This window comes from Oncorhynchus keta, chromosome 13, assembly GCF_023373465.1.
Source record: "Oncorhynchus keta strain PuntledgeMale-10-30-2019 chromosome 13, Oket_V2, whole genome shotgun sequence".
In the NCBI taxonomy this organism is placed as follows: Eukaryota; Metazoa; Chordata; class Actinopteri; order Salmoniformes; family Salmonidae; genus Oncorhynchus; species Oncorhynchus keta.
Window position 1 is genome coordinate 25,535,335 of NC_068433.1, and position 26,347 is coordinate 25,561,681.

The following is a 26,347-nucleotide window of genomic DNA, read 5'->3' on the forward strand; positions in this document are numbered from 1 at the left end:
ATCCTGGCATTGACATGGCATTCACTGTCCCCCTCCTCACCTCAACAACTCGGTTCCAGGAAATCATTTTTGAGAAAGAGAAAGAAATAGTCACTCTGACTTTGTCTCCAATGCTATGATTACGACAGGGCTAGTTTAAGGATTTAACAAAGAAAACAAAAGGAGGAAAAAAACAATGTTCTTTGAAGCGGTTTTTCATGACATGTTATCTACAAGGTTTATCTCCCAGACGGATAATGACAGAGCCCTCTTACCACCTCTGAGGAAGTGTTGATTCAGGCCTGTTATGAATGTATGTTTCATAACCCCAGATCCTACCCCACACTGAGACTATATCGTACCTATCCTGAGCCCTAACGATAAGCACTTAGCTATTCTCCCCCTAGAAGAACCCTCCCCTGGCCCTGTTTCAGTGACGGAGCCCAATACCTCAATGGATAAATAAATAAACTGATGCCAGTAGAGGTTGCCAGCAGGCCTGTGTCCTGCACGGCCCTGATTGAATTATGGCAGACCTTTTGAACAAATTGGCTGTGAGGCTAATGACTCAGAACGCTGTAAATTTTGCCGAGTGACCCCCACCCACCCACCTTGCCCACTCCCCCCTCCCCTTCCCACCACGACACCCACCCCCCACGTCTTTTTTTGCTTTCATAAATGCCGTGTCCTGCACAAGGTGGAGTTCAGACGCAGGTTTGGATCATGCAGCCTCCTTAAATGTGTTAATCTCAGGGTTTAGGGAGAATTAATGAGTTTACAGAGGCGGCCTCTCAACTCTTGTTTTTTGTGTGCTTTCTGCTGAATCCGAGGAGTTGGGGGTGAGTGATGGGATGTGTCTGGTGATGGTGTAATTGAATGAAAACTGTATTTGTTTCTTCAAAAATCCCCCCGGAAACTGTTTACCCCCAAGTGCACCAAGGCTGCAGGTTTATCCAATAAGCTCTAAGCCTCCCTACGAAAGGTTACAACAACAGACCTGGCTACTGCCACCTCTAGCTAGAATTAGTCACCCCCCAAAAAAGTGTGAAGCCACCGCTTTTGACCAAATGTATTTATTTGAACACGAACAGGCTAGAAACCCACAACACAATGCCATTCAAGTTGTCATTAAGCCCGGATCAAATTAGCTTAGAGCATCCTAAGACCAGCTCGGCTCTCCTAAAACTCAATATGGGCCTGTTATAAGGGTTCCCTAGTGACCTTGCTTCCACCCCAGCCATCATTAACCCTTCTGTGAACCACCCAATGTCCACTAGTTCCTGGAAGTTCTCCATTCGATGGAGTTCCTAGAAACTGGAGATATAGATGTTCGATCCATTTTTAACCGTATTAACCTGAGTGATCTCGAGAGGTCCTCACCACACCGCACCTCACCGCTGTCAAATGCTATGCCGCTATCCTGCTCCTCGCTGACTCTCACCACCCTGTATCCTCCAATAAATCAATAGTGCGGGCCAGCTGGCTAGTGTTGTCACATATTAGCCAGAGAAAATGGACAGTAATGTGGCTGGCGTAGATTAGCCAAACAGATTAATATGCTAGGAGGTCACCATGATCCCCTGCTCTTCTTGTAAGTGACGATGGCTTTCTACGTAGTGAGTCACACCAGGGTGCCATGCTGTCTGCTAGCTGGTGTGATATGAGAGGATCTGGTGGCGTGGCCCCAAGCAATACACTGCCTGGGGCCATATACACTGACTGGGGAGATATATCACACTGGTCCGAGTGGAGAAGAGTGTGTAGAATTGAATCAAATCAAATGAGTGTTCATGAAAATGAGTGTGGAATAGCAGAATGGAAGTATTAAGAGGGACAAAAGAACCCTGACTCTGAAATCTATAATTTAATGCTTTGTCATGAAGGCATTACAATAAAGTGCTACACCATTCCGGCTATTAAAGGCCAAGTGATGTAAAAGAAAAAAAACATGATTTTTCTGTGTTTTATATATATTTCCACACTATGAGGTTTGAGGCACACTGTGAAATTGTGAAAATTATGATAATGCCCTTTTAGTGTGAGAGCTGTTTGAAAAGGCCAACGGAATTTTCTGCCTGTTTTGGTGGGATGGCGTTTTGACCTTCCAAGGTGACCATTTGGTAAATTAGTTAATAGACCAATACAAAGGAGAGTTTCAAACCTCGCCGCCAATAACATCTGGTTTTTAGTTTTCCCTCTTCACTCAAACCACTCCCAGACAGTCCTAGCAGAATTCTTGCTTGAGAAATTGCTATTTGCTAAAAAGCTGTGTTTGTTTCTTTTTTTTACCATCATAATTTAAAACAATAACAGTAAGGTACTCAATTGTTACCCAGAAATGATTTGATTTTAAGATAAAAATGGCTGCATTGGAACATGAATAAAATGTGTCCTTTGTTCTACTTATGTTGTTAGCATACAACCCCACCCCCTGAAGGGGGCCTCCCTGTATGACACAGGCCATTCTTCATGAAGTGCAAAGCAGTGGGATATCGCTTCCTCCCCACCCGACCCCCAGTAACACTTTCCACAATGTATATGGATCCATCAGTGTTCTGGGAAGAGCATAATCTAGTGTTAATCAATACAGGATAGTGTATCATCCTATCATCCACTGCCATGCAATGACTTGACTAACGGGATTGGACAGATTTTTTTTATATTTTTGATTTATTTATTTCACCTTTATTTAACCAGGTAGGCCAGTTGAGAACAGGTTCTCATTTACAACTGTGACCTGGCCAAGATAAAGCAAAGCAGTGCAACAAAAACAACAGCACAGAGTTACACATAAACAAACGTACAGTCAATAATTTATGTACAGTGGAAATGTAGAAGAGTAAGGAGGTAGGCTTTAAATAGGCCCTAGAAGTGAAAATAATTACAATTTAGCATTAATACTGGACTGATAGATACTGGGGTGCAAAATAGCAAGAGGGTAAGTAATAATATGGGGATGAGGTAGTCGGGTGTGCTATTTACAGATTGGCTGTGTACAGGTACAGTGACCGGTAAGCTTCTCTGACAGCTGATGCTTAAAGTTAGAGAGGGCAATATAAGACTTTTGCAATTCGTTCCAGTCATTGGCAGCAGAGAACTGGAAGGAAAGGCGGCCAAAGTAAGTGTCGGTTTTGGGGATGATTAGTGCAATATACTTGCTGTAACGTGTGCTACGGGTGGGTGTTGCTATGGTGGCCAGTGAGCTGACATAAGGCGGGCTTTACCTAGCAAAGATTTATAGATGACCTGAGCCAGTGGGTTTGGCGATGGATATGTAATGAGGGCCAGCCAACGAGAGCATACAGTTTGCAGTGGTGGGTAGTATATGGGGCTCTGGTGATAAAACGCATGGCACTGTGATAGACTACATCCAGTTTGCTGAGTAGAGTGTTGGGGGCTATTTTGTAAATGACATCGCTGAAGTCAAGGATCAGTAGGATAGTCAGTTTTTCAAGGGTATGTTTGGCGACATGAGTGAAGGAGGTTTTGTTGCAAAATTGGAAGCCGATTCTAGATTTAATTTTGGATTGCTGCAGGGGGTGCTGAGATGTTGGTCAGGGTAGGGGTAGCCAAGTGGAAAGCATGGCCAGCTGTGGAAAAATGCTTATTAAAATGATCGATTATCGTAAATGTATTGGTGGTGACAGTGTTTCCTATCCTCAGTGCACTGGGCAGCTGGGAGGAGGTGCTCTTATTCTCCATGGACTTTACAGTGTCCCAAATTCTTTTGGAATTAATGCTACAGGAAGCACATTTCTGTTTGAAAAAGCTAGCCTTAGCTTTCCTAACTGAATGAGTGTATTTGTTCCTGACTTCCCTGAAAAGTTGCATATTGCGGGGGCTATTAGATTCTAATGCAGAATGCCACAGGATGTTTTTCTGGGGTGAACCAAAGGCTGTATACGTTCTTAGTTCTACATTTTTTTAATGGGGCATGCTTATTTAAGATGGAGAGGAAAGCACTTTTGAAGAGCAAACAGGTATCCTCTACTGATGGGATGAGGTCAGAATCCTTCCAGGATACCCGGGCCAGGTCTATTAGAAAAACCTGCTCACTGAAGTGTTTTAGGGAGCATTTGACAGTGATGAGGGGTGGTCGTTTGACTGCGGACCCAGTACGCATGCAAGCAATGAGGCAGTGATCGCAGAGATCCTGGTTGAAGACTGCAGAGGTGTATTTAGAGGGCAGGTTGGTCAGGAAGATATCTAAAGATATCTAAAAGGATGCCCATGGTTACAGATTTAGGGTTGTACCTGGTAGGTTTCTTGATGATTTGTGTGAGATTGAGGGCATCTAGCTGAGATTGTTGGACGGCCGGGGTGTTAAGCATGTCCAAGTTTAGGTCACCTAACAGTACGAACTCTGAAGACAGGGGGAGCGATCAATTCACATATGGTGTCCAGGGCACAACTGGGGGCCGGGGGGGTCTATAACAAGTGGCAACGGTGAGAGACTTGTTTCTGGATAGGTGGATTTTTAAAAGTAAAAGCTCTAATTGTTAGGGCACAGACCTGGATAGTATGACAGAACTCTGCAGGCTATCTTTGCAGTAGATTGCAACTTCGCCCCCTTTGGCAGTTCTATCTTTTCAGAAAATGTTATAGTTAGGAATGGAAATTTCAGGATTTTTGATGGCCTTCCTGAGCCAGGATTCAGACTTGGCTAGAACATCCGGGTTGGCGGAGTGTACATAAAAGTGAATAAAACAAACTTAGTGCGGGGAATCTAATGTTAATATGCATGAAACCAAGGCTTTTACGGTTACATAAGTCAACAAATGAGAGCGCCTGGGGAATGGGAGTGATGCTGGGGGCTGCAGGGTTAATCTCTACATCACCAGAGGAACAGAGGAGGAGTAGGATAAGAGAACGGCTAAAGGTTAAAAGAACTGATCATCTATTGATTTCGGAACAGAGAGTAAAAGGAGCAAGTTTCTGGGAGCGGAAGAATAGATTGAAGGCATGATATACAGACAAGGGTATGGTAGGATGTGAGTACAGTGGAGGTAAGCCTAGGCATTGAGTGATGATAAGAGATGTTTTGTCTCTAGAGGCACCATTTAAGCCAGGCACCGTCACCGCATGTGTGGGGGTTGGAACATAAGGGCTAGCTAAGGTATATTGAGCAGGGCCGGAGGCTCTACAGTGAAATAAGACAAAAATGACTAACCAAAAGAGCAATAGACAAGGTATATTGACGTTAGGGAGAGGCATTTGTAGCCGAGTGATCATAGGGTCCAGTGAGTAGCAAGGCGAGCTGGAGGCATGGCGACTCAGACAGCTAGCAGGTCGGGGCTAGCAGCAGGCTAGCAGATGGGCCTCAGGGGAACGTTGCAACGGGAGAGCCTGTTGAAACCCCCTCGGACGGTTACGTCGGCAGACCAGTCATGATGGATCGGCGGGGCTCCGTGTCGGCAGCAAAGGGTCCCGGCCAATTGACAGAAGAGGTATTGAAGCACAGGAATTATCTGATGTAATTCTTCGGCTAGCTGGGAGAAGGGCCTAGCTTGAGGCTTCCTCCAGGCTAACTGGTGCTTGCTTCGGGACAGAGACGTTAGACAGGAGTAGTCACTCGAATGATCCGGAGTAAAGGTTTAAAGCTTGCGGTAGGAATCCAGAGATGCGATGGCGAAAAGCAGTCCTATATGTTCTGTGTAGATATCGCGCTGTGTAGGCTGGCAAGAGTTGCCTGGGCTGAGGCTGGCAGTCTGGGTTAACCGTGATGACCGCTAGCAGTGACTAACTGACTACTAGCTAGTAGCTAGTTAGCTGGCTAGCTCCTGAAGGGGATTCCGGTTCAAAAGTGTAAAAATATCAGATCCAGACCACATTGTGTGAGGCGGGTTGCAGGAGAGTATGTTCAGTCCATGGATGGAAAATTAGATTTAAAAAATAATAATAATACAAATATATACAAAATATATTCGAAGAAAAATGATATAATGTATTCAAGGGATGGGAAAAGACAATCAAAACAGACATCCCCACTGCTACGCCATCTTGGATGTAACAAGATGTAGTTCCGCCCCGTGTTTTGGCTGCATGCAGAATTGTGCCCGGTCACGTGGAGGGATTTTCCTGTGTGTGTGTGTCACATATTTTGTTATATTCTAAACATGCTTAACATATTAACACTTCCCATATATCCCTAAAAGGCTCCTGTCTGTTCTGTTGTTGTTTTTTGGTTGGTGTTACCTCTCCTACCCCTTCCGAGCCACAATTAGATTCCCCCCTGTTTACCCAGTTGAGACTGGATTGCATTACTCTTTGAAACGTTAACACAGGGCCGTAATCGGTTTGTCTATGTTTCAGTTGTGAGTGCAGCTGTGCAGTCAAGCAAAGCCGGCCAGAGCTGGGGTCTCCGCCCATCCTCCCACAGCATTTGAGATCATTTCTCATGTTTGTCTATGAGTTTGCATGCATGTGCTCCCTAAAGGCTTCCTGTTGTGTATGCTGATGGCCTGGTTCCCATTGACAGAGGTGGGGACTGTAGAGGACTGTAGAGGAGGTCATCTCTCTCTCTCTCTCTCTCTCTCTCTCTCTCTCTCTCTCTCTCTCTCTCTCTCTCTCTCTCTCTCTCTCTCTCTCTCTCTCTCTCTCAGCCAACAATCAGCCACGTGGTTGGCGGGGGATCTCATTATCTCAATAAATGCAATCACTTTCATCCCCATTTAATTTCTCTAACCTTGTCTGACACTCTCAGGAAAGTTATTATATGGTTGCTGTGGATGGCAGTGTTGGTTAGGGCCTAGTGCGCTCCCCCTTAATATGGGTTCATTCTGCTGGCTCATTTGGAGGGGGTTGTGTTGGAGAGTAAATAAGGGGAAAGACCTGACTGACTGACTGCTAGAGGCCTGTTGATCCTATCGGCTCGCTGGAGGCAACCCAGCCTATCTCCCTTACATTACACTAAAAGAATACACACCGTCTTCTCCATTCTCAGTTTTTCTCTGGCTCTGTTTTTTTTATGCCGTTTCCTCTCCTTTTCTTTCTTTCGCTCTGCTTCAGTCATTCTTTTTTCCTCTCTCTTTATCTCTTGCTGGACAGTCTGTTTTGCTGCTGCACTGTCCAGAGCTGGAACCACAGCACTAAGTGAGTGAGGCTGACGAACTCAGTTTCCATGGGCTTTTAGAGCTAACTATGTTACCGTAGTTTCGTGGGATGCCAACATCGGCTTCTGGAGGCATTCCATTCTCAGTGTCTGCCTCTATATGGCCTGAGCTGGTTTCATCTCGATCTCCATCTCAAAAACTGAAATTCACATCACAAATCATCTCTGGCGCTTCTGCAGTGAAAGAGAATGACCACATGTGGGAATCAGTCTGCTTGTGTGTATGTGGGTTGTTCTTAAATTGCGATAGCATTGGGCCATGACATTTTGGGGGGAAATATGTTCATTTATCGATAATTATTTAATTTATTTAAGTTTATTTGGGTACATCTTCCCATTCTAAAACAACTAATATGGTAGCTTTTGACTTTAATTTATTTGAAACATTCTCAAAAACTGTATTAGTCACATGCTTCATAAACAACAGGTGTAGACTAACACTGAAATGCTTAGTTATGGGCCCTTCCCAACAATGCAGGGAGAGAAGTAAAAAGAAATATTAAAGGTAGTAATAAATACACAATGAGTAATGATAACTTATATATGGGGTACCAGTACCAAGTCAATGTACAGGGTTATGAGGTAATATACAGTTGAAGTCGGAAGTTTACATACACTTAGATTGGTGTGATTAAAACTTGTTTTTCAACCACTCCACGGATTTCTTGTTAACAAACTATAGTTTTGGCAAGTCGGTTAGGACATCTACTTTGTGCATGACTCAAGTAATTTTTCCAACAATTGTTTACAGACAGATTATTTCACTGTATCACAATTCCAGTGGGTCAGAAGTTTACATCCAGTGGGTCAGAAGTTTACATACACTAAGCTGTGCCTTTAAACACAACAGAAAATTACAGAAAATTATGTCATGGCTTTAGGAGCTTCTGATTGACATCATTTGAGTCGATTGGAGGTGCACCTGTGGATGTATTTTATGTCCTACCTTCAAACTCAGTGCCTCTTTGCTTGACATCATGGGAAAATCAAAAGAAATCAGCCAAGACCTAAGAATTGTTTGGGTGGACCTCCACAAGTCTGGTTCATCCTTGGGAGCAATTTCCAAATGCCTGAAGATACCACGTTCATCTGTACAAACAATAGTATGCAGGTATAAACACCATGCGACCACGCAGCCATCATACCACTCAGGAAGGAGATGCGTTCTGTCTCCTAGAGATGAAAGTACTTTGGTGCGAAAAGTACAAATCAATACCAGAACAACAGCAAAGGACCCTGTGAAGATGCTGGAGGAAACAGGTATACAAGTATCTATATCCACAGTAAATCAAATCCTATATCGACATAACCTGAAAGGCCGTTCAGCAAGGAAGAAGCCACTGCTCCAAAACCGCCATAAAAAAAGCCAGACTACGGTTTGCAACTTCACATGGTGACAAAGATGGTACTTTTTGGAGAAATGTTCTCTGGTCTGATGAAACAAAAAGAAAACTGTTTGGCCATAATGACCATGTTTGGAGGAAAAAGGGGGAGACTTGCAAGCCAAAGAACACCATCCCAACCGTAAAGCACGGGGGTGGCAGTATCATGTTGTGGGGGTGCTTTGCTGCAGGAGGGACTGGTGCACTTCACAAAATAGATGGCATCATGAGGTAGGACAATTATGTGCATGTATTGAAGCAGCATTTAAAGACATCCGTCAGGAAGTTGAAGCTTGGTTGCAAATGGGTCTTCCAAATGGACAATGACCCCAAGTATACTTCCAAAGTCGTGGCAAAATGGCTTAAGGACAACAAAGTCAAGGTATTGGAGTGGCCATCACAAAGCCTTGAACTCAATCCTATAGCAAATGTGTAGGCTGAACTGAAAAAGGGTGCGTGAGAAAGCAGGCCTACAAACCTGACTCGGTTACACCAACTCTGTCAGGAGGAATGGGCCAAAATTCACCCAACTTATTGTGGGAAGCTTGTGGAAGGCTACCCGAAACGTTTAACCCAAGTTAAACAATTTAAAGGCAATGCTACCAAATACTAATTTAGTGTATGTAAACTTCTGACCCACTGGGAATGTGATGAAACAAATAAAAGCTGAAATAATTCTGTCTACTATTATTCTGACATTTCACATTCAGGGAATTTTTACTAGGATTAAATTGTAAAAAACTTCCGACTTCAACTGTAACTAGGAATAAAGGGGCAGATAGTAAACAGAAGCAGCAGCGTATGTGATGAGTGAAAAAAGTTTGTGCAATAAAGGTCAATGCAGATAGTCCGGGTAGCTTTTTGGTTAACTATTTAACAAACTGTTTAGCACTCTTATGACTTGAGGGTAGAAGCTGTTCAGGGTCCTGTTGGTTACAGATTTGGTGCATCTGTACTGCTTGCCATGCGTTAGCAAAGAGAACAGACTACTTGGGCTATCTGCATTGTGTCCCGCCACCCACCACCCCCTCTTTTACGCTACTGCTACTCTCTGTCCATCGTATATGCATAGTCACTTTAACCATATCTACATGTACATACTACCTCAATCAGCCTGACTAACCGGTGTCTGTATGTAGCCTCGCTACTTTTATAGCCTCGCTACTGTATATAGCCTCGCTACTGTTATTTTTCACTGTCTTTTTACTGTTGTGTTTATTCTTTACTCACCTATTGTTCACCTAATACATTTTTTGCACTATTGGTTAGAGCCTGTAAGTAAGCATGTCACTCACCTGTTGTATTCGGCACACGTGACAAATAAACATTCATTTGATTTGATTTGACTTGGGTGGCTGGAGTCTTTGACCATTTTTAGGGCCTTCCTCTGACACCACCTGGTATAGAGGTCCTGAATGGCAGGGAGCTCTGCCCGAGTTTTGTACTGGGCTGTACACACTACTCTCTGTAGCGCCTTACGGTCAAATGCCAAGCAGTTAATACCAAGTGTTGATGCAGACAGTCAAGATGCTCTAAATGGTGCAGCTGTAGAACTTTTTGAGGATTTGAGGGCCATGCCAAATACTTTCAGCCTTGGGAGTGGGAAGAGGCATTGTCGTGCCCTCTTCACAACTGTGTTGATGTGTTTGAACCATGATAGATCCTTAGTGATGTGGACACGCTCAGCCCTCCGCTTACTTACATGATCAGCTCCTTTGTCTTGCTGATGTTGTTGTCCTGGCACCCCACTGCCAGGTCTCTGACCTCTTCCCTATAGGCTGTCTCATTGACATCGGTGATCAAGCCTTCCACAGGTCATCAGCAAACATAATGAAGGTTTTGGAGTCATGCACGGCCATACAGTCGTGGGTAAACAGGGAGTACAGGAAGGGACTAAGCACGCACCCCTGAGGGGCACCTGTGTTGAGGGTCAGCATGGCGGATATGTTGTTGCCTCCCCCCACCACCTGGGGGCGTCCCGTCAGGAAGTCCAGGATCCAGTTGCAGAGGTAGGTATTCGGTCCCAGGGTCCTTAGCTTAATGATGAGCTTGGAGGGCACTATGGTGTTGAACACTAAGCTGTAGTCAATGAACAGCATTCTCACATAGGTGTTAATTTTGTACAGTGGGAAAGAGCCGTGTGTAGTGCAATAGAAATTGCGTCCTCTGTGAATCTGTTGGGGGGGTTGGGGGTTATGCGACTTTGAGTGGGTCCAGGGTGGGATGATGGTTTTGATGTGAGTCATGAACAGCCTTTCAAAGCATTTCATGGCTACAGATGTGAGTACTGCGGGGCGATAGTAATTTAGATAGGTTACCTTGGCGGTCTTGGGCACAGGAACTATGGTGGTCTGCTTGAAACATGTAGGTATTACAGACTGGGTCAGGGAGAGGTTGCATAATACATCTAATTAGCATAATAAAAACATCCCCATCACAATTCATCAGTTTAAGCTAGATATATTTTTTTGTTGTTGCATTGGCTGCGTCTCAATCAACTGCTTCCGCCTACGTCGCCCTTCCGCGTCTGTGGTGAAAGGTGGCAGAGATAGAGCGGTGTTTGACCATGAGACATCGTCATGAGACGGTCTTCACACGAAAATGTCTGGTTTGGCATGCAAAAAAAGAATGGTTTGGCCTACAAAAATATTATGACCCTTCTATGGAAAGATGAGACTCACACTAACACGATGCTCTATGACCCCCCACAAGCCTCACAAGACTGGTCTGAAGGTAGCCGGGTCCCAGATAAAAACATGAATGGAAGTACTGTATATATGAAAGTGGCAGTTCTAGCCTTTAGCTCAGTGCGGATGTTGCCTGTAATCCATGGCTTCTGATTGAGATATGTATGTATGGTCACTGTGGGGACCATACACAGCACATGCACAGATACTATGTGAGAGCAAAATCTTGCATCTCGCTCATCTCAATATCTGCGGTGCTGCTCTAAATAGTTTGGTTTACTTTTTAGCGTTCAATAATAGATAGATATTCGATCAACCAATCAGCAGTCTGCTCGCATTAATATGTTTAATGACCGGTGCACGCCCACACCATTTTCTTGTTTGGGTACACCCACACCATTCCAAAACAGAAAAGCTGCTTTTTAACTATATTTATTTTTTAAGGAAAACTATTTCATTCATTTTATAGAAATCTGGACATTTACTTTAAGGTGAAGTATTGCAGTTTGAAGGACTTGCATTATGTTTTATCATTGATAAACAGTGCAATATAAACAAACACATGTATGATGTGTATCTGTCATTTGAAAGTGTTTTTCATTGTTGCAAAGTCGAGTAATGCTAATGCCACTGCAATTCAAGAATGACCTGTGTGTCTGCGCATGTGTGCTTGAGTCATTTTTTTGTGTGCGTGTGTGCATGTCAATGCTTGCATGTGTGCGCGTATGTTTCTTTGTTTGTGGTGGTGGGTTGATAGGGTGGTTGGGGTTAGGGGAATACAGAAGACATTGGAGAATCACTTTCCTCTGGATGACTGACTAAGTGTTATGGCTTATTGGGAGGCTTCCTTTGGCTTTGTTGGCTTTATCATTGGACGGGCCTGTTGCTCAGCGTTAATGTTTCCGGATGTTCTCCGGTGTGTCTGTGCCGTGCGTCTTTTAGCCGTCCGTGCAGAGCGGCACTGCCAACCAATTACCGTACATAAATAACTAAGTGCTCCATTGATTGGCCAGTGTGACGGGGAGCCAAAGTGCCTGCGAACTCCCCTGAACTCTGCTTTAGACATGCCCGTGGCTTGGCACAGCACTGACGTCACCTTATTTTATTTGGTTGGCCTTCAGGGATAATCATGATGGTGCCCTTTATTTTGTTGATGAAACAGCACAATTTAGTTGGTGATGGAAAGAGTTGGAGTGATATACGATCATGATCTTGGCGATGTTTCGGATTATTGAGATTGAGGAAATGCACCTTTTTGGCCTTTTGGCCCTTACCTTGATAGAAACTTGAAAACTTTGGAGACAGAAACTTACGACATTCTCTCTATGTCTCTCTTGCTCTCTGTCTCCTTCACTTTCTTTTTTATGTTTTCTCTCATCTCTCTCACACACACAGACACACACACACACACACACACACACACACACACACACACACACACACACACACACACACACACACACACACACACACACACACACACACACACACACACACTGACCTTTATGTGTCACCATTCCCAATTACCACAAGACAGGAACATGTCAGGTACATCGCCAAGCTTACTCACTCATGTATCGTCAGACCATCACTGCCCGACTCTTCCTGTGGTGGAGGTAAGAATCTTGAGCCCCCCGTGTGTGACTGTGACGATGCCGGGGGGTACCGTCGGTAGGGGGGAGAAGGGGGACATGTAGAGGTGTAGGAACAGACATCTTGGAGCCTGGATGACTCAGAGTGTCACAGAAGGGCAACGTACAGAAAATAATTGCAATTTTCTCACCTGTTACCTTTCGTAGGCGTTCAAGAGCGCCACCATGAGCTCATACTGGTGCACAGGCAAGGGCGATGTCATCGACAACTGGTGTCGCTGTGACCTGAGTGCCTTCAGTAAAGACGGCCTTCCCAACTGCAGTCCCCTGAGGAAGCCTGTGTAAGTCAGAGCCTACCTCATATCTATCCAACCCTAGGGAGAACTGTTGGAGGTCTGAGACCAACCTTTAATTGTGTCAGTTGTTCCTAACACCCCCGGTGCTCACTCCCATGAAAGAACATTGTGTCTTGTTTTCCTACCCCAGTTTTATTGTGAGTCATCATACACCCCAGCTATTGTAACCCTCAGAACTTTTGGAGAGAGATACAATGCACTGAATAAACAATGGCTCTCCAGTGGATTTCCACATTAAATTTAATGGACCTACTTGCTTGTTTGATTTGTCGAATGGATACATTGAGGATTCCAACTTGCTCTCCATATCTGGTCTAAACATTTTATTAACATATTCTTAGGGCTGGTTTCCTCAACACAGAGTAAGCCTGGTCCTGGACTAAAAAAATATTTCAACTGAGATTCTTTTTTGAACACGCTTTCTAGTCCAGGTGTAAGTTTAATGTGCCCAGGAAACTAGTCCCAAGTGTCAGTTGACTTCTCATATTGTTAATGTATTAAAGTGAACCACCTCTCCTCCTCTCCTCCTCTCTTTGCCTCTCTCTCTCTCTCTCTCTCTCTCTCTCTCTCTGTCTCTCTCTCTGTCTCTCTCTCTCTGTCTCTCTCTTTGTCTCTCTCTCTCTCTCTCTCTCTCTCTCTCTCTCTCTCTCTCTCTCTGTCTATCTCTTTGTCTCTCCCTCCCTCTCTCTCTGTCTCTCTGTCTCTCTCTCTGTCTCTCTATTTGCCTCTCTCTTTGCTCTCTCTCTCTCTCTCTCTCTCTCTCTCTCTCTCTCTCTCTCTCTCTCTCTCTCTCTCTCTCTCTCTCTCAGGCTTAGACTGGCCCCTCACCTGGAACCCTCCAGCACCATGGTGGCCCTGGAGTGGTTGGATGTGGAGCCACTGATTGGCTATAAGGTCTCTGATTACATTATCCAGCACAAGCGGGTGGAGGACCCCTCAGAGGCAGAGATCTACACAGGTAGGTAGGCCGCTGTTGGCTACATACATTACACAAGATAAACATGATCAACTTATGGTTCCAACAACCTTACAGTATATTTCACTTTGGTCCCACCGACATCAGTTATTGACAGTTGTTTATCCTTTAAGAAAGCCGTAGGGACACTAATGAGTTAATTTACCAGTGACCAGCCACATTATCTAACTGGTTGCTCTGCTGATCTTTGGAGGCCTGCCCTTTGTGATTATTTCACAGACAAGGTTAGACACTCAGTGGGCGAAACCGGAGGGAAGAACGGATGGATGAGAGGACATTTGACAGGAGCCATAATTGGCACTGACCCCTAAGTCTGGGGGAGTGAGTCAGAGCTTTGGGTGGTTGGGATTTAATAAAGGAGAAGAGATGAGGTACAGCGGTGGAAGTCGGCTTTAGTCATCGGCCACGCGTGTGGCAGGAATAGGGCATTTGGCATGTGTGACTCAATTCAGTGTCAGAGCTGTCCAGGATACAGATGAGAAGACAATGTCTTTCTGTCAATTTATCTCTTGATTCTACGATCTCTTTCACTCCCTCTGTTGCTATCTCTCTCTCTCTCTCTTTCTGTCTCTCTCTCTTTCTAACTCTTACTCAACTTCCTCCAGAAAGCAGAGAAAGTTGGACTGACATCGACTTGTCTGTAGTAAAAAAAATAAAACACTTTTATTGCTTTAATGTGTGTGTGGATTCCCTGAAACTCATGTGGCGGTAACAACAAAGGATTTCAGTGATGGGCGAGTCTTCAATTCCCAGCTATCATCTTAGTGTGTGTAATCAAGGGGAGAGAAGCATTGGCATGGCATCTCTCAGGTTCTCTCTATTGGAAACATCCTCTGGATCATCTATCATAAACCATAAAAACACCCGTCTGAGTGGCTCCCAGTTTTACAGGAGAGATGGAATCAAACCCTCTATTGTTCTCCAAACTGGGTGGATCAGCCGTGCTGATACAAAGTTGGACGTGTTCGAAGAGGGGGGATTTATGGAAAAATGGGGACATATACTCTCCAAGATTTGGGAAAAGTAGTGATACCCTAACCTGAATAGGGGTAAGACAACAAGTGTCAGAGAGTCCAGATGCTGCGACAGCAATCAGGACTAGTATGTTTTTTTTGTCTCTATTACCACAACGAACCGTTTGGTTTTAAGACCTTGCATTGAAGTCCTTTCTAGGGGAATAAAAAGTGTAGTAGTTTATTTTATTTTAAAAACAGAACTGGGATAGATATGAACAGCAGGTATTGAACTTCAGCCCCAGTCCCTGATCACCTGCAGGCTTTAGACCAGAGATGAGACTTCCACGGAGAAGCACTGGACGATCAAAAGCACACCGCTCTGATCTGGGCCACACACCAGCTTTCATACACCTCCCAAGTCATTGAGTGCTCTTCAAAACTGGAGTCAGTTTAATACCTCATATATCTGAAGTTTTGTAACTGGTATGAGACCCTTCAAGTAGTTAAATCCATTGGAAACAAAATGTATTTTCCATTAAAAAAGATATCTACATCGGCAAACAGATGAGGTCTATGGGCTTCAGGCTGTATCGTGTTGGTCAGCTGAAGCAACATCTACATCAAGCTGTTTTATACAGATGATATCAGCTAGCCTATGTCAAAAGGATTTGTTGGGCTTGGAAAGACTTCCCTATATTTGGGGGTATTGAGATAGGTTTGGATGGATTCCACCTTGGGAGGTTTGAGGGTTTTAGGACGTGTATACATTGTCCTCAGTATAACCTTCTACAACTCCCTGCTTTCTATGATCCTATTCCCTATTCCCTGGTGACATTTACTCCCGTGACTTCTACTGTACTACTCCCTTCTTCTATCTGGATTATCGTGTTCTTTGGGAGGCTTAGTGAGATCAAGCTGTTGCACCACCGCCAAACCATCAGCACCTAGTTCCCTTTTCAATCCTCAAATCTGTCTTCAGATCCCTGGCAGACCATCAGTCACCCTTGGGTCTCCACAGGTAAGGGCACGAGGCCCAGGATCAGAGCCTGAAGAAGAGCCTCAGAGCCCAATATCCTTCTATGCCTCTAAGCACCCAAATCCATCTACCTCTCTTATTGTTTACCTCTTCTCTTAGAGATGGTTGTCACCCCCCTGTCCTATTTTAGACAAACATAATTTCTTCTCCTTCTTCTATTCTGTTTTGAATGGCAGGTAGTGCCATGACCTATTGGCTTTGTTAAAGTAATAGCGACAGTGATTTTTTAAATTTATTTTTTTATTTCACCTTTATTTTAACCAGGTAGGCTAGTTGAGAACAAGTTCTCATTTACAACTGAGACCTGGCCAAGATAAAGCATAGCAATTCGACACATACAACAACACAGACTTACACATGGAATAAACAAAACATACAGTCAATAATACAGTAGAAAAAAAGAACAAAAAGTCTATATACAGTGAGTGAAAATGAGGTAAGATAAGGGAGTTAAGGAAATAAATAGGCCATAGTGGTGAAGTAAATTACAATATAGCAATTAAACACTGGAATGGTAGATGTGCAGAAGATGAATGTGCAGGTAGAGATACTGGGGTGCAAAGGAGCAAGATAAATAAATAAATACAGTATGGGGATGAGGTAGATAGATAGGCTGTTTACAGATGGGCTATGTACAGATGCAGTAATCTGTGCGCTGGTGCTTAAAGTTTGTGTGGGAGATATGAGTCTCCAGCTTCAGTGATTTTTGCAGTTTGTTCCAGTCATTGGCAGCAGAGAACTGGAAGGAAAGGCGACCAAAGTAGGAATTGGCTTTGGGGGTGACCAGTGAGATAAACCTGCTGGAGCGCGTGCTACGAGTGGGTGCTGCTATGCTGACCAGTGATCTGAGATAAGGCAGGGCTTTACCTAGCAGAGATTTGGAGATAACCTGTAGCCAGTGGGTTTGGTGATGAGTATGAAGCGAGGGTCAACCAGTGGTGGGTAGTGTCTGGGGCTTTGGTGACAAAATGGCACTGTGATGGACTGCATCCACTTTGATGACTAGTGTTGCAGGCTATTTTAGAAAGACAGGGTAGGATAGATATAGGTCTGTAGCAGCTTGGGTCTAGAGTGTCACTCGCTTTGAAGAGGGGGGTGACCGCAGCAGCTTTCCAAACTTTGGGAATCTCAGACGATACGAAAGAGAGGTTGAACAGGCTAGTAATAGGGGTTGCAACAATTTCGGCAGATCATTTTAGAAAGAGAGGGTCCAGACTGTCTAGCCCGGCTGATTTGTAGGGGTCCAGATTTTGCAGCTCTTTCAGAACATCAGCTATCTGGATTTGGGTGAGGGAGGAATGGTGCGGGTCTTGGGCGGGTTGCTGTGGAGGGTGCTGGGCAGTTGACCGGGGTAGCCAGGTGGAAAGCATGGCCAGCCGTAGAGAAATGCTTATTGAAAATCTCAGTTATAGTGGATTTATCGGTGGTAACAGTGTTCCCTATTCTCAGAGCAGTGGGCAGCTGGGAGGTGGTGCTCTTATTCTCCATGGACTTTACAGTGTCCCAGAACGTTTTTGAGTTTATACTACAGGATGCAAATTTCTGTCTGAAAAAGCTAGCCTTAGCTTTCCTAACTGCCTGTGTATATTTGTTCCTAACTTCCCTGAAAGGTTGCAGGGAAGTTAGGCTATTTGATGCTAATGCAGAATGCCACAGGATGTTTTTGTGCTGGTCAAGGGCAGACATGCTTATTTAAGATGGTGAGGAAGGAACTTTTAAAGAATAACCAGGCATCCTCTACTGACGGGATAAGGTCAATGTCATTCCAGGATACCCCGGGCAGGTCGATTAGAAAGGCCTGCTCGCAGAAGTGTTTAGGGAGTGTTTGACAGTGATGGGGGGTGGTCGTTTGATCGGAGAACCATTACGGATGCAGGAAATGAGGCAGTGATTGCTGAGATCTTGATTGAAAAGAGCAGAGGTGTATTTGGAGGGCGAGCACGAGCTCAGAAGATGGGGGGCAATCAATTCACATATAGTGTCGAGGGCATATCTGGGGGCAGAGGGTGGTCTATAGCAAGCGGCAATGGTGAGAGACTTGCTTCTGGGAAGGTGAATTTTTAATTCAATTTTCAAATTATTTGGGTACAGACCTGGATAGTAAGACAGAACTCTGCAGGTTATCTTTGCAGTAGATTGCAAAACCGCCCCCTTTGTCAGTTCTGTCTTGGCGGAAAATGTTATAGTTAGGAATGGAGATTTCAGGGTTTTAGTGGTTTTCCTAAGCCAGGATTCAGACACGGCTAAGACATCCGGGTTGACAGAGTGTGCTATAACGTTGAGTAAAACAGTAGGCTTCTAATGTTAACATGCATGAAACCAAGGCTTTTACGGTTACAGAAGTCAACAAATGACAGCACCTGGGGATTGGGAGTGGAGATAGGCACTGCAGGACCTGGATTAACCTCTACATCACCAGAGCAACAGAGGAGAAGTAGGATAAGGGTACGGCTAAAGGCTATACAAACTGGCCGTCTAGAATGTTCGGAACAGAGAGTAAAAGGAGCAGGTTTCTGGGCACAATAGCATAGATTCAAGGCATAGTGTACAGACAAAGGTAAGGTAGGATGTGAGTACATTGGAGGTAAACCTAGGCATTGAGTAATGATGAGAGAGATATAGTCTCTAGAGACATTTAAACCAGGTGATGTCATCACATATGTAGGAGGTGAAACAACATGGTTGGTTAAGGCATATTGAGCAGGGCTAGAGGCTCTACAGTGAAATAAGACAGTAATCACTAACAAGGACAGTAATGGATGAGGCATATTGATATTAGAGAGAGGCATGCGTAGCAAAGTCAAATCAAATCAAATCAAATGTATTTATATAGCCCTTCGTACATCAGTTGATATCTCAAAGTGCTGTATAGAAACCCAGCCTCAAACCCCAAACAGCAAGCAATGCAGGTGTAGAAGCACGGTGGCTAGGAACAACTCCCGAGAAAGGCCAAAACCTAGGAAGAAACCTAGAGAGGAACCAGGCTATGTGGGCTGGCCAGTCCTCTTCTGGCTGTGCCGGGTGGAGATTATAACAGAACATGGCCAAGATGTTCAAATGTTCATAAATTACCAGCATAGTCAAATAATATAATCACAGGCAGAACAGTTGAAACTGGAGCAGCAGCACAGCCAGGTGGACTGGGGACAGCAAGGAGTCATCATGCCCGGTAGTCCTGAGGCAGGGTCCTAGGGCTCAGGTCCTCTGAGAGAGAGAAATAAAGAGAGAAAGAGAGAATTTGAGAGAGCATACTTAAATTCACACAGGACACCGGATAGGACAGGAGAAGTATTCCAGATATAACAAACTGACCCTAGCCCCCCGACACAAACTACTGCAGCATAAATACTGGAGGCTGAGACAAGAGGTCAGGAGGCCCCATCTGATGACACCCCCGGACAGGGCCAATCAGGAAGGATATAACCCCACCCACTTTGCCAAAGCACAGCCCCCACACCACTAGAGGGATATCTTCAACCACCAACTTACCATCCTGAGACATGGCCGAGTATAGCCCACAAAGATCTCCGCCACGGCACAACCCAAAGGGAGGGGGCATCCCAGACAGGAAGATCACATCAGTGACTCAACCCACTCAAGTGACGCACCCCCCTCCTAGGGACGGTATGAAAGAGCCCTAGTAAGCCAGTGACTCAACCCCTGTAATAGGGTTAGAGGCATAGAATCCCAGTGGAAAGAGGGGAACCGACCAGGCAGAGACAGCAAGGGCGGTTCGTTGCTCCAGAGCCTTTCCGTTCACCTTGGCCAGACTACACTCAATCATATGACCCACTGAAGAGATGAGTCTTCAGTAAAGACTTAAAGGTTGAGACCGAGTTTGCGTCTCTCACATGGGTATGCAGACCATTCCATAAAAATGGAGCTCTACAGGAGAAAGCCCTGCCTCCAGCTGTTTGCTTAGAAATTCTAGGGACAATTAGGAGGCCTGCGTCTTGTGACCGTAGCGTACGTGTAGGTCCTGTACGGCAGGACCAAATCAGAGAGAGCAAGACGCAGAGCAAGCCCATGTAATGCTTTGTAGGTTAGCAGTAAAACCTTGAAATCAGCTCTTGGCTTGACAGGAAGCCAGTGTATGGAGGCTAGCACTGGAGTAATATGATAAAAAAAATTGGTCAGGATTCTAGCAGCCGTATTTAGCACTAACTGAAGTTCATTTAGTGCTTTATCCGGGTAGCCGGAAAGTAGAGCATTGCTGTAGTCTAACCTAGAAGTGACAAAAGCATGGATACATTTTTCTGCATCATTTTTGGAGAGGAAGCTTCTGATGTTTGCAATGTTACGTAGATGGGGAAAAAGCTGTCCTTGAAACAGTCTTGATATGTTCTTCAAAAGAGAGATCAGGGTCCAGAGTAACGCCGAGATCCTTCACAGTTTTATTTGAGACGACTGTACAACCATTAAGATTAATTGTCAGATTCAACAGAAGATCTCTTTATTTCTTGGGACCTAGAACAAGCATCTCTGTTTTGTCCGAGTTTAAAAGTAGAAAGTTTGCAGCCATCCACTTCCTTATGTCTGAAACACATGCTTCTAGCGAGGGCAATTTTGGGGCTTCACCGTGTATCATTGAAATGTACAGCTGTGTGTCATCCACATAGCAGTGAAAGTGAACATTATGTTTTTGAGTGATCATATGGGTCCAGTGAGTGGTTGGGCTGGCTGGGGACACGGCAATTCAGACAGTTAGCGGGCCGGGTCTAACAAGCTAGCAGTTAGTAAGCCGGGGCAAACAAGTTAGCAGTTAGCAAACCGGGGCTAGCAAGCTAGCAGTTAGCAGACCGGGGTTAGTAAGAAAGCAATTAGTAGACCGGGGCTAGCAAGTTAGTAGATAGGCCTTTGGATGACGTCGAGATGGAGGAAAGTCTGTTTTTGCCTCCTCGTGCGGTGACGTCGAATAACCAGTCGTGGATTAGTAGGGTTCCATATAGCTCTAGATAGCTAGCAGGCCGCGGTTAGCAGAATGGGCCTTCAGCGGACGTTGCGCCTGAGGGGCCTGTTGGAATCCTCGGGCAGATTATGTTGGTATTCCAGTCGTAGAAGATCGGCGGGATTCCGTGCCCCGTACCGGCAGTTGAAGGGGTCTGGATATTGTAGCCCAGGAGTGGGCTTTGGTGGTAGCCCAGGAGCCCTAACCGGGCTAGCTTCAGGCTCATTTGTGCTTTCTCCAGGATGGAAATGCTAGCCAGGAGTATTCATCCGGGATTGCGGTTAGCTAGTTGCGAAGATCCAGATGAAAAGGTTCAGAGTTTGCGGTCGGAATCCGGGGATATGGAGAGAAAAATAGGTCCGTTATGCTCTGGTTTGAGTCACGTTGTACGAACTGGTGAGAGCTTTCCAAGCTATGGGTTAGCTGATGACAGCTAGCAGTGGTTTGCTGACTGATAGCTGGTAGCTAGTTAGCTGGCTAGCTTCAGTTGAGGGATTCCAGATCCAAAGTAAATAGAAATACTTTAGAACACCATAATTTGCAAATAAATTCATTAAAAATCCTACAATGAGATTTTCTGGATTTTTTTTTCTCTCATTTTGTCTGTAATAGTTGAAGTGTACCTTTAATGACAATTACAGGCCTCTCTCACCTTTTTAAGTGGGAGAACTTGCACAATTGGTGGTTGACTAAATACGTTTTTGCCCCACTGTACAAGGGACACCGACAAGACAAAGACTGCTACGCCATCTTGGAATCACAAGATGTGATGTTAATGTTAGGTAGCGCTTGATCATTACCTAACCCAAACAGAAGCCGTCCAGGTGTTAATGTTGGTTTGTTAAGTTATATGGTTACCCCCCATGTATCTTTGCATGATGGTAACAGATGCTAGCCAGCATTAGCAACTTTAATGATGTTAGTAACTGTGTTCGGATTCTGTTTTCTTTGAGATGTAAGCAATAACTTTGACATTGGACCTTCATATTGGGTTTCTCATCTCGTAACGCCCATATGGCCCATGGAGGACAGAAAATTGGAGAAGAGTGTGGTAAGAGAAGATTCTCTTTATCCTCCCTGTGGAAAAGGAGCATATCACTTGTCACTAGAGGAAATCTCTCCCACTCATCTTGAAAGCCTCCCATTTCCACATCATAAAGCCGGGGACTTCCTCCTCACAGGCACAGCCAACAGGTACATGGTCGGGATCAGTATTGTTAGCGCGCCCTGATCTCAGCCACGCTGGAAACCGCTTCATCACCATAAAACCCAGAATGCGATCTGAACTCCAGTCCGCCATTTAGCAGCATGGGCTCTAAGAGAACTAAGAACGTTGAGTCCACATGCTGCAGTACATTGGGCCTGGGCTCAACAAATGAGTTTTCTAGATGTTAGATTTTAGAGCACTGTTAGTCTGGTGTTTTAGCCTGAATCCCTCTGCTTTGACCTTTAACCCTCAATGCAAGTCAGACGTCTGCTCCGTAATCTAAACTGAGGTATTACTGGAGTTATGTGCCTTCCCAAAAAAGGGACAGGTAAGTCTTTAAAAGAGGAACTTGGAGTGTCAACTCGTACAACTGTAGACTGGCAAAACAGACTCCTCCCCTTTCTTCCCTCCAGCCCCCCCGCCGGCCCACGCTCCCTACATATTGTTGTGATATCGGCGCAAATTTCACAACAAACCCCAGGCTATTGGACTGGCTGCCCGCAAATCTGTTTTGCATTTACTAATCAAACTGAGGAGAATGTTTAGCTTTGGAGCTGACCAACGCTGGGGAAAATTACAATGTTCTCCTACCACCATCTATAAACAGCAATTTATTGTGTTGTGTTGTGTTTTTGGTTAGTTTTTTTGTTAAATAAAAACTGGTACTTACATTAGGGGGCAGGCTTACTAGAAGTGTGGGTAGAGAGTACTCAATGCGCTTTTCACCTATAACCTCCTCTCCATTACTCTTTCTTTCTGTCCCTCTTTTTCTATACGCTTTGGGCCCAGGAAGCGCTGCTCCTCTTTGATATAGTGCTGCTTTATGATCCCAGCCAAAGGCTTTGTGGGTTCATGTGAGTCAATATTTATTGTTTCAGTCTGATGGACTTATTGAAATTCATGTTGGTATATTTTACTACAGCATATGTCTAAATATTTGTAGGAATGCACCAATGGCCTTTGGCTACACTTTGGAGTCCCCACCTCCCCAAGCATACAGCGAGAGGGAGAATAGGACAGTCTGCAGCTAGTATGTCTGTTATGCAGGAAGCTAGCCCAGAGACAGGAGAGGGAGGGGTACTGTCACTCCAATGCTACACCAATCTAGAAACGGCTGGAGCAGTCAAGGGAGAAACTGACATATCTGAAATACATTGAAAACATCATTAGCATTCTATTATGTATCAGTTACAGTATATTTATTTAAGCAGTGTTCGATTCTGTATGTGTTGGTGTTTTTTCCCGTTACACATACTGTGAGTGATCAGAGGTGGATGATCATTCAGGCCTGTAAAGACCTCTAGATGGCACACCAATGCAGAGGCAGGATTTCTATTACATTACATTATCTAAAGAGACGTCCGCTCTGTATGAGGCAAATTCATAGTGGGGTAGTAGAATTGACACAGCAGGGCTCAGCATTCCCATACTGTTGGTGAAACTTGGTTCAACTTTTTGACTCCTGAGGTGGAGACGTTAAGTAGCACAAAATACTGTAGCTATTGTAAAGACATTATATAGAGGTCAGGTAAATCACTAAAAGTGGACAGAATGTTTCTGTAATAATTAGTAGTACCTACATATGAAAGAAAGAGGAGAAAACAGAAACCATTCATTCCTTTGTTTTGGATGACTTTTAGAAAATATGTGAATGTACATGGAGACAATTGATGTATCTACCTTTCACTTTAATGTCATAGTTCAACTAAAACCTGTCTACCCTTTTCTCCTTTTTCCTTTTTCCATTTATCAATACCGTGCTGAAGCATTTTGGATGCTTCATTTCAGCAATGGCCCACCTTATTACAAAGTATGTCTTTCCCTGTCATTTTGGGTATTGAGAATCCCTTTGCTATTTCTAGGATTCCCTTCCAGGCTCAGCATGGCTCTCTCCTCACTGGCTGCCTTCCTGACATCACACCCAGGTTAAGGTGACACGCTGACACGTTCATGTGAATGCCCTCATCAGAAAATGTAGCACTCTCTCTCTCTCTCTCTCTCTCGCTCTCTCACATTCGTAGTAAAAAACTTGGGAGTCTATGTCCCATCACTGCTGTTAGACACATGATTTAACGGTGCGGCGAGCAGAGGGGATGAGGGAGGAGGAGAAGGGGATAGAGGATAGAATAGTGGAGTGGTGGATGGAGGAGCTAAAGGAGACTAGAAAAGAGGAAGGTACAGTACAGGACAGGATGGCGTTAGAAGTCACCCGCCACAATGATGTCATCTCACAGGGCTCTGTCAGACAGCGAGACGAGCCATTTGATCTTTTTATTTTAGTCCAAGTTTCATCCTCCCATCACTCCAGGCAGCTTATCAGGATCTGTCACAGTCAGATCTGTCCCCACTCCTCTCTCCTCTCTCTCTCTCTCTCTCTCGCTCTCTCTCTCTCTCTCTCTCTCTCTCTCTCTCTCTCGCTCTCGCTCTCGCTCTCTCTCTCTCTCGCTCTCTCGCTCTCTCGCTCTCTCGCTCTCGCTCGCTCTCTCGCTCTCGCTCGCTCTCTCGCTCGCTCTCGCTCTCGCTCTCGCTCTCGTTCTCTCTCTCTCTCTCTCTTTCTCTCTCTCTCATATATATATATATATATATTTCCCCCTTGCTCTCATGCCTCCTTCCTCTCATCCCTCTATCCCTCTATTCTCCCATGGGGTCAGCCATATCCCTTCTACTTGGGGGCCTCCCCTGTTTATGTAACAACTCCATTATTTGCTTCAAAAGGAGTGCGCTGCGATGCGTCGATAAGCCCCCATTCAAAGAGATTCAATTAAAAGGAGATAAACAGTGTCCTTGAGGATGAGTGCAGATAACAGAATGGAGTGACACAGCTGACTCTCTTTGTTTGGTTAATTAAAGATGACCTCATTGCTAAAAATGGACACCGGTTGCCTCCTCATCACGAGCTTCACCATCAGCAGATTGGAGAGCAGGCAGGGGGCCAAGACAGGCTTTTTTCTTCCCCCCTTCTCTCTCTCTCTCTCTCTCTCTCTCTCTCTCTCTCTCTCTCTCTCTCTCTCTCTCTCTCTCTCTCTCTCTCCTCTCTCTCTCTCTCTCTCTCTCTCTCTCTCTCTCTCTCTCTCTCTCTCTCTCTCTCTCTCTGTCTCTCTCTCTCTCTCTCTCTCTCTCTCTCTCTCTCTCTCTCTCTCTCTCTCTCTCTCTCTCTCTCTCTCTCTCTCTCTCTCTCTCTCAATTCAATTAAATTCAATTCAATTCAATTCAAGGGGATTTATTGGTATGGAAAACATGTGTTAACATTGCCAAAGCAAGTGTGGTAGATAATATACAAAAGTGAAATAAACAATAAAAATGAACAGTAAACATTACACATACAGTATTTTCAAAACAATAAATACATTACAAATGTCATAATATATATATATATATATATATACAGTGTTGTAACAATGTACAAATGGTTAAAGTACACAAGGGGATATAAATAAGCATAAATATGGGTTGTATTTCTCTCTCTCTCTCTCTCTCTCTCTCTCTCTCTCTCTCTCTCTCTCTCTCTCTCTCTCTCTCTCTCTCTCCCCATCTATCTCTGCAGGCAGGGCAACCCTTTCTCTCAGACGTTCTCACCGATGCTCGCTTGTTCTCTCTCTCTCTCGCTCGCTCTCTTACTGCCGCTCACACATGCACACATTATTACACACATAAACATACTGAGGGAGGTAAATCAGTTGCATGCACACACATGTGAACCCACTCACACCCACTAAAATGTGTTCAGCAGTTCAGGCACGCCCTAATTTATGTGTTCAGCCGTTCAGGCACGCCCTAATTTATGTGTTCAGCAGTTCAGGCACGCCCTAATTTATGTGTTCAGCAGTTCAGGCACGCCCTAATTTATGTGTTCAGCAGTTCAGGCACGCCCTAATGTATGTGTTCAGCAGTTCAGGCACGCCCTAATTTATGTGTTCAGCAGTTCAGGCACGCCCTAATTTATGTGTTCAGCAGTTCAGCAGGCACGCCCTAATTTATGTGTGTTCAGCAGTTCAGGCACGCCCTAATTTATGTGTTCAGCAGTTCAGGCACGCCCTAATTTATGTGTTCAGCAGTTCAGGCACGCCCTAATTTATGTGTTCAGCAGTTCAGGCACGCCCTAATGTATGTGTTCAGC

The 26,347-nt window shown here is 44.7% G+C and overlaps 1 protein-coding gene across 5 annotated transcripts in view; it reads left to right on the forward strand.

Annotated features, from left to right (window-relative positions):
- LOC118387540 (astrotactin-2-like) overlaps nucleotides 1-26,347 on the forward strand; it is a 396,009-nt gene that overhangs the window by 272,587 nt on the left and 97,075 nt on the right. For 4 of the 5 annotated variants that reach the window (XM_052459839.1, XM_052459840.1, XM_052459841.1 and 1 more), the window contains 2 exons: nucleotides 12,959-13,092; nucleotides 13,917-14,065. In XM_052459839.1, the coding sequence (XP_052315799.1) occupies nucleotides 12,959-13,092; nucleotides 13,917-14,065 (283 nt within the window). Of the gene's footprint in view, nucleotides 1-12,958; nucleotides 13,093-13,916; nucleotides 14,066-14,302; nucleotides 14,745-26,347 lie in introns of those variants that run through there. The other variant, XM_052459842.1, reaches the window with a different exon arrangement.